Source organism: Pithys albifrons, chromosome 2 (assembly GCF_047495875.1).
Source record: "Pithys albifrons albifrons isolate INPA30051 chromosome 2, PitAlb_v1, whole genome shotgun sequence".
In the NCBI taxonomy this organism is placed as follows: domain Eukaryota; kingdom Metazoa; phylum Chordata; class Aves; order Passeriformes; family Thamnophilidae; genus Pithys; species Pithys albifrons.
Genome location: NC_092459.1, coordinates 117,261,664 through 117,276,514, shown reverse-complemented (window position 1 = coordinate 117,276,514; position 14,851 = coordinate 117,261,664). Strand labels below are relative to the sequence as shown.

General features: G+C 47.0%; 1 protein-coding gene across 7 annotated transcripts in view; it reads left to right on the top strand.

Moving 5' to 3' along the window:
• The window catches only part of EML6 (EMAP like 6), an 87,202-nt gene that overhangs the window by 44,610 nt on the left and 27,741 nt on the right, over positions 1 to 14,851 (top strand). For 5 of the 7 annotated variants that reach the window (XM_071582241.1, XM_071582244.1, XM_071582242.1 and 2 more), the window contains exons 13-22: positions 672 to 781; positions 2,984 to 3,102; positions 3,831 to 4,017; positions 4,580 to 4,685; positions 7,281 to 7,374; positions 9,848 to 9,948; positions 11,540 to 11,742; positions 12,524 to 12,635; positions 12,792 to 12,919; positions 14,262 to 14,403. In XM_071582241.1, the coding sequence (XP_071438342.1) occupies positions 672 to 781; positions 2,984 to 3,102; positions 3,831 to 4,017; positions 4,580 to 4,685; positions 7,281 to 7,374; positions 9,848 to 9,948; positions 11,540 to 11,742; positions 12,524 to 12,635; positions 12,792 to 12,919; positions 14,262 to 14,403 (1,302 nt within the window). The remainder of the gene's footprint in view (positions 1 to 671; positions 782 to 2,983; positions 3,103 to 3,830; positions 4,018 to 4,579; positions 4,686 to 7,280; positions 7,375 to 9,847; positions 9,949 to 11,539; positions 11,743 to 12,523; positions 12,636 to 12,791; positions 12,920 to 14,261; positions 14,404 to 14,851) is intronic. The other 2 variants (XM_071582243.1, XM_071582239.1) reach the window with 1 other exon arrangement.

Genomic DNA, 14,851 nt, shown 5'->3' with positions numbered 1-14,851 from the left:
AACCTGCTGCAGCTGAAAATCATACAGTCTTGTGTGTGTAGGAACACACAGTAGGACTCATCCAACTGTGCAAAAGAAGACATTTGGAGAGACTTGATAATTAAATTTTTGAGCTTAGCCATGTATGTTGCATTCAAAAATCTGACTACCTGTGTTGAGTGGTTTAATTGTATTTTGCGGTGCAATCTCACATTCTTCTGTGGTAGCTGTACTTTAGGTTTTCTCTTGTTACACTTAAAATATTTTACCAAAGCCAGATGAACTGCATAGTGACAGTTGCTAAAATCTGGATTCCCTGCAGAAAAACGGCAAAGTTTCACTCCATGAATGCACAATTTGGTAAAATACCCTGAAACGTCAATTATTTTAAACGCAGAGAGTGTTCAGTGACAGGTTTTGTTTGGCACTCGTGTGTATTTGCTCTCCAAGGCCTGTTAAGAAAGCAGAGTTATGTGATGCTGGCACTGTCCCAGTGGCTGCTCGGTGATGGTGCTCCCTGTGCCACCTTCCTGCCCCGGGCAGGCACACCAGGCAGCCCTGGGACCCTCCCAAGCTGCCTCAGCTCCCAGGGGTCTTGAACAGAGCCTGCCCATGGCCTGACTGTGCCCAAGCAGCACCTGCTCCTCCTGGCATGGCCTGTGTGCAGGGCAGTGACGGTGCTGTTCCCAAAGCAGAGGGCGCTGTGGATTCCTGCAGCGAGGAGTCGGACTCGGACCTGTCCGACGTGCCAGAGCTGGACTCGGACATCGAGCAGGAGGCTCAGATCAACTACGACCGCCAGGTGAGCCTGGGGGGCACGGTGCCAGCCAGCTGGGAGGGCACACTGCCTGCCCAGTGGGAGAAGCTGCTGCCAGTTCATCACACTGCTCTGGGGGTGCTCAGCACATTGTGCAGCCAATACACCGAACCCCGAGTTTGCTTCCACTGGGGTGAGACTCCAGAAGGGCTTGGAGAAAAGCATTGGAAAGGGGTTGAAAGGTGGAACTGCGTGATCTCTAAGGCTCCTTCCAACCCAAACCATTCTGTGACTTTGGCTTCTGTTTACAGTCCAGTGGAGCCTGATTTTTAGGAGCTGCTGTCACTGTGAATGGGACGTTATGTGTCCCCTTGCACTGTCACCCTCAGTTGCAATGGTGAAAGGGCAGAAATTCCTCAGAGCAGGACTGGGATCTTGTATGTATGTATGGCCAAACTTCGCGAACGAAGATTTGGGAAGGGCTGTCCCCACGTGGGTGTGCCCTTCCAGCCTGCGCAGTGAATTTTAGGTGAGGCTCAGCGTGCGCAGAACTGGCCCCACCGTTTAAGTCCTGAGGTTCATCTGCCACGGCCGAGCGAGCTTGGACGGTGCCAGTGAAGTCCTCAGGACTAGAACCTACAGCACCCGGCATTTCCCAGGCGGTCTCCCATCCAAGTACTAATCCGGGGCTGACCCTGCTGAGCTTCCGAGATCTGACGGGATCGGATGTCAGGGAGGCATTTAACTGCCCGGGATCTTGTAGGAAATGTGAGAAATGCAAACTGAGCTCGGTTCAGGCTTGTTTGAGGGATTTGATGGCTGACATGGGGCTGCTTTCTGGAACATGGAAAATTCACCTGTCATGTCCCATGCTTTAGCCTAAGGCATCCTTTGTCTTTTCACCTCACTTCCTATATTCTGCAATAAATTGCACAGGTCCTTCTACCAACAGCTTCTTTTACCTGTTTATTGCAGAGATCAATCACATTTGACAAATGAAACAGAGGGCTTTGTCAAATTTTCTCCCTCCCCTCTCTTTTACTCCAAGTCTCTCTGCATCCCATCCTCCCCCTCCTCCTTCTCCTGATTTTTCCATCTGTATTCAAACCAAACAGCACCTCCTCCACACTGTCTATGTGTCAAAAAGGACGTCTGGGTTGAAAAACTAAGAGTGAAGAGGTAGTTGTAGGCAGTTAAACAGCAACACTGCAGGCAGGTTAATGCATGGAAAGGCCAGAAGCAACTTAAAATAGCATCTTACATAGGAAGTGTGAGACAGCCCCAAGCAGAAGCTGCATTCAGCATTTTTTGAAGGAAATAATTGACAAAAGCACATGGAAACAAAGCCATTAGTCTTATTTTGAGAATTGGGCGTTGGGTTGTGTTTTTTAATGTTATGGCTGAACAGCATAGAGGATTCTAGATTGTGAGATGCATCAGCAAGTGATGCTCCTGTTTTCTCTTGCATTGAGGAGCAAGAGTAGATGGGTGAGAACATTCCAGATAAAATACCTACTCAGTGACAGGCACAATGTGCTAAGGCTCTGTGTGCCTTCCATTTCCAAAGCTCTGTTGGTTCTGTGAACACCTTTCTCCCAGAAATCCAGTGTTCTGTGTTGGCATTTGGGCAGATTCCTGTGGAATGGCAATTTCCTTGTCCATTTGTCCAGCAGACACAGAAAGCAAACAGAAAAGCTGCATTTCAGCATTAGAATGGATTTTTTGGGGGGCCACAGCTCTGAAGATGCTTCAGACATCTTTAGCAGCTCCCCAGAGTTTCAGCATTTCTGAAATGTTTAAATGGAAAGCATTTTGTGTCTGTAGTGTAGTTATAGAGCTGTAGTTGTACTCTGTCTGTCTGGACACACTGGCACGTCACTGAAGTGCTTTTGGTTCCTGTATCCCACATAGAATCAATGCTTTCAGCTCAGCTTTGAGCATGGACACTGAAGCACATATGAAGTTAAGACACTTAAAGATTTCCAGTCAGTATTTACATTCCTTTTCACCAAGTGACTTTGGAATTTTGTAGAAATAAGTCCTCTCTGCTGCCGTTCTGGGCCACTCAGTTCAGGGCCATCCAGACCACACGTGTTGCTGTCAGAGGGCTCGGAGCAGTGGGGCTGACTCTGCTGTGACTGCTCAGCATCACATTCCTGAATTTCATCCTCACAGCCCCTCTCCTTCACATGGACAAACATTCAGAAGAGCAGGACCCTGCAGTTAACTTCAACAATTCTTCTGCAGGTTTACAAAGAAGACCTACCTCAGCTGAAACAGCAAAGCAAAGAGAAAAACCACTCTGTGCCCTTCCTGAAGAGAGAGCGAGCGCCCGAGGACAGCCTGAGGCTGCAGTTCATACACGGGTAGGGAGTCAGAGCACGGCAGCACTGCGGGGGTGTCACAGCTCAGAGCAGGGCATTAACCTGGCAGGGGCTGGGGCTCACCCATCATCACTCGTTTGGCGCTGTTACCGGGGCTGATCTTTAGAGTACCAGACATAGATTGGCTTTGTTCAGTTGTATTTCAGGGCCAGGCTGGATGGGGCTTGGAGCAGCCTGGAATGGTGGGAGGTGTCCCTGCCCATGGCAGAGGGTGGGACTGGATGGGATTTAAGGTCCCTTCCCACCCAAACCAGGCTGGGATCCTCTTTGTTAAGGCATAAGGGAAGGTTACAGTACTGTGCCCATTTGATAAATGATACATTAGTGTTGCATTCTATAAAACGACCTTTTACACTGGCTGTTCTCCACACCTGGTGTTTCCTGGAGCAAAGACCCTGTGTTAAGTTGCCTGGGATTGATAGCTGTGATTGGTTAAAATGCCTGATAGATTTCTGCTTGAATCCCAATCCCTGTGAAACTTCCCTGGACAGTTCTATGGGAACGATACAGTGTTTGTGTGAAACCAGCTAATGTAGGAATTACGTGCAAAGTAAAGCGCGAGAAGCTTCAGGGCTGGGGCGGTCTGTGGTGCTGTGGAGCTGCAGCTGGCACTGCAGCCTCCCCTGCCCTGCCGTGCTACAGGGCTGGGAATCAGCGTGTGCTGCCCCGTGCCCACCGCAGCCCTGTGTGAGTGTGTGTGTGTGCCGCAGGTACCGGGGCTACGACTGCCGCAACAACCTGTTCTACACGCAGGGCGGGGACGTGGTGTACCACATCGCCGCCGTGGCCGTGCTCTACAGCCGCCAGCAGCACGCACAGCGCCTCTACCTGGGCCACGACGACGACATCCTCAGCCTCAGCATCCACCCCCTCAAGGACTACGTGGCCACGGGCCAGGTGGGGCTGCACAGGGGGGAAATGGAAAAATGGGCTTCTTCTCTGAGTCAAGGTCTCCTCTGTGTGTTGGTCTCTCTATCCCTGCCAAGCTGAACGTGATGTGATTGTTGTGTCCTATATAATATAAATATGCCAGTCTTGCACTGCGGCCTTGCACTGTGGTCTTATATGCACATTGAACCTCTGATTTCATCTGTAAAACACAGGGCTGTGTTTTACCCATGTCTGAGGAGGTTTGGGACTTTCATTAATGGCACGGTGTTTTTGTACTGTAGTAACTTTCCAAAGCTCAGCTAAAAGCTGGTTTGTGTTGGACGTTACTGATACCTGGTACTGAAGATGATACAGTCAGTGTATTCTTATGGAGAATTTACACCATGAATGTGGTGCTGAGTAGTGTCATTTCAGAGACCATCCACTGATGTTTGTCTGTAAGGGAAAAGAGATCTTGAAAAAGATAGAACAGGGAAAGTGAGAAAGGAGTTACCTGTGGGGTGTTCTGGAGATGTGGTAGTGCTGATTACTTGTGTGGGCAGCTGTTCCATCTTACCCTCTGGTGCAGGTGGGAAGGGATGCTGCTATCCATGTTTGGGACACCCAGACACTGAAATGTTTGTCACTGCTCAAGGGCCAGCACCAGAGAGGAGTGTGTGCACTGGATTTCTCAGGTGAGCCACAACCCACATTTCTCTAAAGGATCATTTGAAAAGCAATGCTTGGGATGAAATGTTAATTCAAATAGCTGTCAAATTACATCCAGTGCCAACTCTGCATGGAAATCTGCTTGGATAAAAATAGGTTGTGGTAAAGTCAGCGGATCAATAATTGATTTTGGTGGTGTCTGAGAGACAATACCAGTGCACAGCTGGAATCCTGGTGGCTGTCACGTGGTGGGGTAAGAATTTAAAAGCAGGCAGGATGATGACTCAAAGTATAGAAACAAGCTGGAAATGTCATCTCTGGGCTCACACAACTCTTCACATTTCCTAACAATTCCCACGTTTTCCAGGCAGTTTACAGAAGTAAATATGACACACAGTTGTCTGCACTCTCTCCTACTTGTCTTTCTGAGCTGGGTGCCCTGAGCTGTCTCACTTTCTAAGGGATGATTGCTGTGTGCAGCACTGAAGAGCATCACCCATATGGTGGGACTTACCTACTTCTGCATCTTTATAAAAGGGCTTGAAAATTTGTTCTCCCTTCTTCTAGTAAAAAAAAAGATCATTTTAGCTCAAGTATCCTTTTCTTAATCTCTTTTTTTTTCAATTACACAGAATCTATTTCATATTCTCTAGCAGTGTGGTAGGCACTCATTAAGGCATAGATCACACTTATGAGACAGGACTATGTGAAAGAAGTTTGACTTCCACAAAGACTGTGGAACTGAGTCATACTCCATTGGCAGAGGAGCAGCCTTGGTGTCATCCAAGAGCTGCAATTCCGATGTGGAACTGCTGTCCCTCTGTGTGTGTAACCCAGCTCTGAAAGCAGGTATGGTGCCAGAAGGCAAAAAGCATGATTTAGTTGACATTGTGTGCAGAGATGTTAAAAAACTCCTGGTTAAGCCCCTTAGTTGGACAAACGCTCATATGTTTGGAAATACTTTGTGGTTTACATTTTTGTCCAGTAGGAATGTTCTGGGTGTTAAAATCCACATACCTCTATAAAAGTCTAAGGAATAAACTGGCCACATTTCTGTGAGCATAAATCTGTACAAAAATACTGAAGCTCTTTTGACATGTAGTGACCACTCAACATTGCAGTGCTGCTTCAGGACACGATCCCAAGAACAGTGCACAAACCACATTCCTGGCCGGCTTCAGTTCGGGTCCTGTGCCAGTATGCCCCTCTCTGTGGGCTCCAGGGCTGCCCTGCTCTGTGGGGGGAGTTTTCAGGTCATGCTCCTTGAAGCCTAAAGAAGGAACCCCAGAGCTCCCACCCTTGGCTGGCAGTCGCTGCTGTGGCAGCAGCTCCGAGCAGGGCCGGCTCCCTCTGCACCTCGGGACTCCCAGACCTCGGGATTCCCAGATCCCAACTCATTCCTGCGGGGTTCGGCTGTGCCCTCTGCTGGCTGGTTTAACAGCCATACCTTGGGATGTTAATCCGAGTCTGTAGTCCATAGTAGTGCATAAACCCTCCTGTTCTAAGTGAACAACGTTTAAATGGTGTTGTTTTATTTTGTCGTTTTGTTGTTTGTTTTTTTTTTAATAAACTCCATTGTGGTTTCCTGCCCTGTTTTTCTTCTTCATTCCTTCCTGCCTATGTACACTCCTTCCATCTGGGCCTGTTTCATTCAACTCTGAAGCCTTTTCCTCATTTTGGAATTGCCCTTCTCCTTGACTTGCTTCCCATAGAACTGGCACTGAGCACTGGGAGAGCATATTCAGCCTTGTGAACTTTGAAGTTGTTCTGTTGGAGCAATTTGTACCAGTGGCACTCTTTGTATTCTTGAAGTGAAATGTGCCCAAGCCCGGAATGCTCAACATCATCAACTCCTGTGGGCATCACCATTCCCAAATCAGGGCTGCCCTTAAGCCTCAGAGTCTCTGCTCAGCTCTGCTCCCTCCAGCTTTAACTTTTCCTTCAGTTAAAAAACTTAGCAGATAATGAGCTCCTGCTACACTCTATAAAGTTCTATTGTCTTGTCATGTACTGCAGCAATTATGGCTTAGTTTTGCAAGTTTCCCAAAATTTCAGGAGAGAAGTTTGTCTCTAAAAGTTTAACAGTGGTGGTTTTTAGCACTGGTTCATGCCTGGGTATTTTTGAATTATGTATTTCTCTTCCTCTCATTATCAGTGGTGCTGTGTCTTTCCTGCAGTGAAAGAGAAGAGCCAGCAGTTATTTTTAGCCCTAAAATTCCGTATCATATTTATAGTTTCATCACACTGCCTGTGAAAATTTAACCACCTATTTCATACACTAATAATTCTTTTCACCATTTCAGGCAAAAGAAAAGAAGCATCATCTGATCAGAAATATTTCCAATGAAATGTGATGTGAATTTAGAGTTCTTGGGCCTTACGAACTTGACTGTCCTTGTCTGGTTTGATGCCACCTCCCTTCCTTGTGCTGACACAGGGAATGGGTGAGATCAGTGGTTTGCAGGGAATCTGAACTTCAGTCTCTTCAACTGTTAGTTGTGGGGCTTTTGCTTTATTATTCATCATTAGAAATGCAGCTTGCAATGTAATTGTGTTCCTTGCCTGCCATGGTCTGAGCTAAAGCCTGAACACCTTTAACACCAAGTGTTGCTTCTGTGCAGCTGATGGGAAATGCTTGGCATCTGTTGGGCTGGATGACAATCATGCCATTGTGTTCTGGGACTGGAAAAAGGGAGAGAAGCTGGCAACAACCAGGTGAGAATGCACAGGGTGTAAATGTCCCCTCTCATTGCATTTCTCTGAGTAGCATCATCTACATTTTTCCTATAAACAAAGTAAGAAACCAGAACTCTGAGAACAGAATGGTGCTTCAGCAACAGCCCAGAATCAAACCCTGGGATCTGCAGCTCAGTGTTTGGAAATCCCATGGGCCATTCCTGGCAGGAGCTCCCTGGCCTTTCTGGCAGGATAGGCTCATTGAGATGGAGCTCATGGAAGCATTTGCAGTTCAGTTGGGATTCTCTCCAGCTTTATGTCCTGGCTCAGGGCAGAGCTCATCAGAGCTGTCACTTCCTCTGTGCATTACGTGCCATGCTGGGTTCCATTGCTGCACACCACCAGGTCACTTCTCTGGAAAGAGAAAGCATTCCCTGTAAAGCAGACATTTCAAGGACTGCTGATCCTGCCTTTCTTCTGAGTCAGCTCTTCCTGAGCTGTTTGCTCTTTGCAAGCTGAGCCAGTAGCCTGACACCACACATCTTTGCAATGGTTTGAAGGGACCAGTGTTCAAAGAGAGTTGGATTCAAGTTTACATGTTGCTGGTTTATTCTCCAGTATTGAATTGCAAAAATAGCATTGAGTTGTAGAAGAATCAAACTGTTTGAGAACCTGGGATCTGTCCTCCCCTTGGACAAGGCAAAGGCACCCTGAGGTCAGGGACCAGCAGTGAGCAGAGCTCTGTGGGGTGGGCACAGGTACCAGTCAGTGTCACCTGCAGCCACGTGACATGTGTCACTGCTCAGTGGCAGGTCCTGGTGTAACTGCAGCCAAGGGCCTGTGAGAGGGAGTTTACTTGCACTGTGCACTGTGCTGGGGGGGCACATTGCAGAGGAAATCAGATGTTCTCTGGCAGCACTGTGTGCTGGTGCTGTACCAGCACTGAGGAAATGCATGTTTTACTCTGTGCTTTACTCTGATCTCCATTAGCCACACAGTTCTGTCTCAGACACCCAGGTTATTAGGCAGGAAGTCTTTAAATCCCATTTCAGAGATGTGCTAGAGGCTTTGCTTAGCAACAGCCTTGGCTGTGCTGTAAAACATGGCATTTTCTCTGGCTGTGCCATCCCAGCTCTGCTGTCTGCAGACAGATTGTGCCTGACATGCAGGCAAAGGATACCTCCTGTATTCCCAGGCTGACCTTTAAGCTCCCAAACACGAGGGAACTGTGAGCTGTGTCCCTGCCTGGCTCGTGGTACTCACGGGACAGAGGGAACAATGAGCACTCAGGTCACAAAATGCTGTGTGTACCCAGTGGATCTCCTGCTGCTGCTGATCTGTTACTGGGGAATATAGAGAGCCCTCACAAAGAGCAGAAAAAATTAATTTCTCTTCCAAAGTGTTCCTGTTTAAATGATTGGTTTTACTTTCTGGTAAGCTCAGTATGTCGTAGAGAGACAGAACCCAAAAGAGGAGCTGTGATCCTCAAGTGGCCCTTGCACACAAGAACAGAAGGACATCTCCTTACAGTCCTACAGACTCAGATAAGCCTGGAAACTGAGAGTAACTAACTGTGTACAAACATTCATTCTGTTTATTCTGCAGTTACATTTATTTTTGATGAATATTCTTCTTGCTGATCCATTTTAGGATGGTTTATTTCAGCATGACTTCTCAGTGTTCTTGTTGCAATGCTCAGGACATGCTTTTATTTACTTGCTGTAATTGCTTCAAGAGAGAACCTGTACAGCTGTTTTGTTAAAATCCCTGTTGAGTGAGTTGGACTCGGCCACATGTTGATGTGCTGCAGATGGCAAAGGTGCCCAGGGCTGGGTGGCATCCAGACTGACCCACTGAGGGCAAGTCCTGGCTCCAGAAGGGCTTCAGATCCACGGGATTTTCCAGAATTGCTGCACCTGTCAGGCACAAGTGGCATTGTCCCAGGACAAAACCTGCCAGTGGATATTGAAAGTCCGTGGTGCCCATAAATACTGACACAACAAGCATAACTATAATTACCAGAGCTCTAAACCTGAAGCTGTCTGTGCTGCTGAAGGAACTGTTTCCTAAATTATGTTTTTAGAATTTATTACTTTACTTTTCTTCTTGAACCACAGTAGATTAAACAGTCCCTCATTTTTCTTGTCAGAGTATTTTTTTTTCATATTTATTAGTTGAGTTCTCATCCATTTAAATATTTATGTTGACCTTTAAGCCTTCTCTTAATTGGCTTGCCCTTTGCTTCCTGCTTCTTCATTTATGACTTAAATGAACTGAAAGCCAGGAACAGAGTTTTCACTCCCCACATTTCTGGACTCCAATTCCCCTCTGGGTTCTGCTCAGATTCATCCTGCCACCTCTGGGGGGCAAAATTCCAGGGCTAAACCCTTGCAGATTAGAAATATGGCTCTCTACTTATTGTGACATGGGGAAATTATTTATCTTAATTATTTGTTTGAAATATTAAGTCATCTCTTACCATGTTTTTTACTAATTTTTGTCTTAACTGCAGGGGCCATAAAGATAAAATATTTGTAGTGAAGTGTAATCCACATCATGTCGACAAACTAGTTACAGTTGGGATAAAGCACATCAAGTTTTGGCAGCAAACAGGTGCTGTATTGGATATTTTATATTTAATTTATATGAGAATGTGTGTATTTTTGAAACAGGAACATCATCTTGTTAGTTTAAGAGTCTGCTTTGCTTGTGAAACAATTTTCCAGTTACCAAAATGTTGAAGGGGTGAAAAGAATTTGCGGGTAATTGTGTTTAAACTAATCATACTGTTAAGGAATTTTCCTGAGCCACATCCTGGGCTCCCAGAAAAATGCAGCCCTGAAATTCCCTCAGACACAGCATGGCCCTTCTGGGAAAAGTTGCAGAATTTATGTCTTATCCAGGAGGCAAAAAATGCTGGTATGATTTCACAAGAATCAAGATATCAAGGTAATGTATTTGTTGTGCAACACAAGAGTTTTGTTTTCTTTTCTAAATAATGAAAAATTAAAATGAGTTCCAGTATTTAAAACAGGGTAAGATTCTGCAAAGTACTAAGGGAAGTGTTCAGGCTGTTCTGTCAGACTGAGAAAGGCCACAAGGTTGCGTTCTGAGCGAGGGTATTTTTAACTCAGGAGTGTATTTTTCATTCCTCATTAAAAGTTCTTCACACTCTTAATTGTGCACACATGGCACAAGGACTCGGTGTGGAGATCTCAGAGAGCATCTTCTCTGTGTAAAACTCAGCACAAGGGCAGCTAAAAATAGACCTCAAGACAGCTCAAAACGAGAGTTTTGAGAACTGCCTCCCCTGTGCTGTGCTTTAAACGTTCAAGGGGTTCAGGTGCTTGGAGATTAAAAGTGAGAGTTGAAGGTGTAGGTTGTTTTGGGGTTATTACTAGGCTTGCATTGCTGTTTGCCAGATTCCATTGCAGGAATGTGCACTGAGCAGTCTGTCACTGCAGGAACAGCCCCTCTGCAGTAGGAGAGCTGCCCTGGGGGCAGGTTTCTGGTGCAGTGGGGGCTCGGTGTGGTCTGAGCTGCGGAGGGCACAGTGCCCTGACACAAGGCCACTGCTGCCAGGGGGCTTGGAACTGTCTATAACCATTAATTCATGGGTCTTGTGGCCACCTCTGCTTCTGAACCAAAGCAGGGCATGGCAGGTTGGTTCTCTGGCAACCAGAAGAGCAGCAAACCCTGTCATTTATCCTGCAGAGCTGCTATCCAAGTGTCAGGGTGCCAGGGGACAACTAAAACAAACCTCTACTCCTGGTCACCTGCAGGGAAGGGACTTGGGAAAAGCTGCTCTGGGCAAAAACTATTCTGCCAGCCATTGCATTAGTTCTTTTTGCACAATTCCTCCCCAGATTTATGACGTGCTTGCAAGGACAGTCTGAGAACCGGAGCTTGTGCTGCCCCAGAACTGTTGTTACAGGGTTGGCTCTCTGGCTGTGCTGTTGCCCTTATCCATTCCCTGCCATGCCCTGGGCAGCCCCAGGAGCTGCTGGGCTGGGTGTCTGTGCCCTGGGCAGCCCCAGGAGCTGTGGGCTGGGTGTCTGTGCCGTGCCCTGGGCAGCCCCAGGAGCTGTGGCTGGCTGGCTGTGCCATGCAGCCCCGTGGCTGCCCCAGGAGCTGTGGGTGGCTGGCTGTGCCCTGCAGCCCCGTGGCTGCCCAGCCCAGAGCAAAGCCCCGTGTCCCGACACAGGCGGAGGCTTCACCTCCCGGCGGGGCACGTTCGGCGCCGCGGGCAAGCTGGAGACCATGCTGAGCGCCTGCTACGGCCGCAACGACGACCTGGTCTTCTCGGGGGCGGCCACCGGGGACATCTACGTGTGGAAGGACACGCTGCTGCTGAGGACGCTGAAGGCCCACGACGGGCCCGTGTTTGCCATGCACGCGCTGGACAAGGTACTCCTGCAGTCCCTCAGTGGCATCTCTGACAGGGACTGTGGCAAGAGACAGTGTTGGCATTGCACAAACGAGCTTAGGACAGAGCTCTGCCTGGGGCAATTTGGAGGTGTTGATAAAGAAATGTCCTTTCTGAGGTTATAGGTTCAGCTGTAGAGGTATAGCATGAGAAGAATGTTAGCTATTAATATTTTTGTACATCAAGGTCAATTAAGATCCCTGGGGCTCAATCCTTTTAGGCCCTAATTAATTGTTCCCAGCTTTTCCATCAGTTTGTGTTTGATCTTGGCACTGAATATCCTCTTCACTTTTTGTTGGTTAGTTATTTATGGTGTTTTACATTCACTTGGCACAGACAATCTGCCAAGGGAATTAATCAAAGAATTGGTCCCTGATGCATTGTTAGAACTCAGGTTGAAGCATCTGCTAAGTCCGTTGAATCTGGAATAACCTGAGAAGCTGTAATTCCAACCACTGCCTCTTCTAAGGATCAAACACATCTTTTTGCATAGTTCATTTCCATGTGCATACAAACATCAAGGTCCACCATTACATCTTACAACTCTATGTGCTCTGTGTGCTTTGAAACCTTCATACCCCCAGAAAAGCAACTCTAAATCTTGTCCCCTGGTATTTTTTCCCTCCTAGGTGCAGACTCCAGTATTTTTAGTTTCACACTTGAACAAAATGCCAGGGAGACTTTACTCTGCCTTTGGACATGTTTTTAATCTCACCAAATGAGTGCTGACATTTGCGTGTGTTTTCCCTCTGAATTGTACAGGGCTTTGTAACTGGTGGAAAAGATGGAATTGTGGCCCTTTGGGATGATATGTTTGAGAGGTGTCTGAAGACATATGCTATTAAAAGAGCAGCCCTCTCTGCCAGTTCCAAAGGTATGCTCTGTTCAGTGTGTTAAATAAGGATTGCAGTGATTTGTGTATCTCACGTGTCATGATTTGAAACAGATTTAATTATATCTAAACTGTGGGGTGTGAGGCTCTTTAGGATTTCCCAGTACAAACATGACAGTGTATCTTTGCCTTGTTCAGGGTTACTGTTGGAAGACAACCCCTCTATCCGAGCCATCAGCCTGGGGCACGGGCACATCCTGGTGGGCACCAAGAATGGGGAGATCCTGGAAATCGATAAAAGTGGGCCCATGACTCTGCTTGTGCAGGTACTGTGGGGATCCTCCCTGCCAGAATATTCTCTGTGGGAATACAAGACACTGGGAGATTTTCCCAGTTGTTTCTGGCTGTTTCCATTAGCCCTGTTGGCCACCATTCCTTTCCTTGCTCAGCCAGAACTTGGTGCTTTCTTATGTGAATGACCTTGAGATTCACTGTGGGTTATGGAATTCTGAAGGTAAAACCAACAGACCCTGGAGGTCAAAGCTGATGAGATTCTTTGTGAATTTTTTTTTTGACATTTAAGTTTAGGACCCAACATAAAAATGAGAAATGAAGGGTAAAACTGACACAATTTATTTTACTTGGACAGTTTGTTTCCATTTATCTCCTTTTACAGGAACAGGTGTTCTGAAGGATCCTGTGAAAAAGGGTCTAGCAATGACAGCTTCCTGCAGTGACACACAGTTGGCATTGCAGGTGCTGCAAAGCATAAAGGGACTTTCTTTGGGGGGAAAAAAAGTATTTTTCAAATTTTGGTTAAAAAATTTTCATGTATGTATGTCCACTGATGTATTTGGTGCTGCTTTGGTTCAGTGCCTTTCATAACCCCAGCAGAAAATTGCAGAGAACATTTACTGAGTTACAATTTGTCAGAGTTTTGCCTTTTGCTTTTTATAAGTGACTAACATTGTTTTTTTACCAAAATGCTATTTCTTTGGTCTTTTTTTTTCCAGTTAGCTCTAATCACATGAAGTAATCCTTGAAATTTGTCTTGCCTACACGGCAGCCTTACTAACCTAGATATGTGAAGCTGTATTTTATAAGTTGTTGAACCCATCCACTGATCCAGAGTGGGAGTAGGAAGAAATGATTTAATCTTGACACAGTGCCAGAGGCTGCATGCAAGCTGAAGGAAATCTGGGAAAAAGCAGGAAGAGTGATTAACAAGTTGGAAAACTGATCATGTGGGGGAAGGTTAAAAGAACTAAGTATGACTGTTTGTTGCAAACAAGCTCTCCAGGATGTGAAAAATGACATAACCCTTGAAGACAGATTAGCCCATATTAGGACTTCAGGATCCTGTTTGGGCATAACAGTTTCATGGTCATTTCAAGTCTGGAAAAGAGAATATGGGAAGAACAGGAATTACAACTAGGACTGTGGAAGAGTGTCGTAGACAGTTGTCAGAGGTGTCCAGGCTGTTTGAATGGGGAAGGCTTTGGAGAGGGGATGGTGGAAGCTGCCTGGGGCTTGCCAGCTGAGCAGGGCAGGGCTGGAACTCATGGCACAGCCCAGGGCTTTGCTGTCCTCAGGGCCGCATGCAGGGACAGGTGTGGGGCAGGGCTGTGCTGGAACACATGGCAGACCCCAGGGCTTTGCTGTTCTCAGGGCCACATGGAGGGAGAGGTGTGGGGCCTGGCTGCCCACCCGCTGCTGCCCGTGTGTGCCACGGTGAGCGACGACAAGACCCTGCGCATCTGGGAGCTCTCGTCCCAGCACCGCATGCTGGCCGTGAGGAAGCTCAAGAAAGGTACCCTGCCTTGCCCTGCCCTGCCCTGCCCTGCCCTGCCCTGGGGCACCCCCTGCCACAGCAGCAACTCAGGGCACCTCAGCCCTAATTGGGCAGGGACAGGGCACCGTCATTAAGAAATGGAAGCACATGAAAAGAATAGCCTTTGGCATGTGTCAAGTCAGTGAAAAGGGTGGAAAGGAAAAGGACTGTAATCTATGGTAATGAATAATAGTAAAATGAACTTTCATCTCTTTTCCTCCAGTTTCAAGGGGAATGAGTTGACCTCAGAATCCTTTTCCTTCCCAGCAATACCTAAGGCCAGCATAACAGCTTCCCTGCCCTCTCCTCTGTGTAAAATGAGATTTGCTGTGGTGAAATGCTGCTTTCTCTTGCTTTGTTTCCTCATTGATATCCTTCAGGAAATTTTATATTGTTCGTTTTCAGTGACAGATCCAGAGCACAGGAA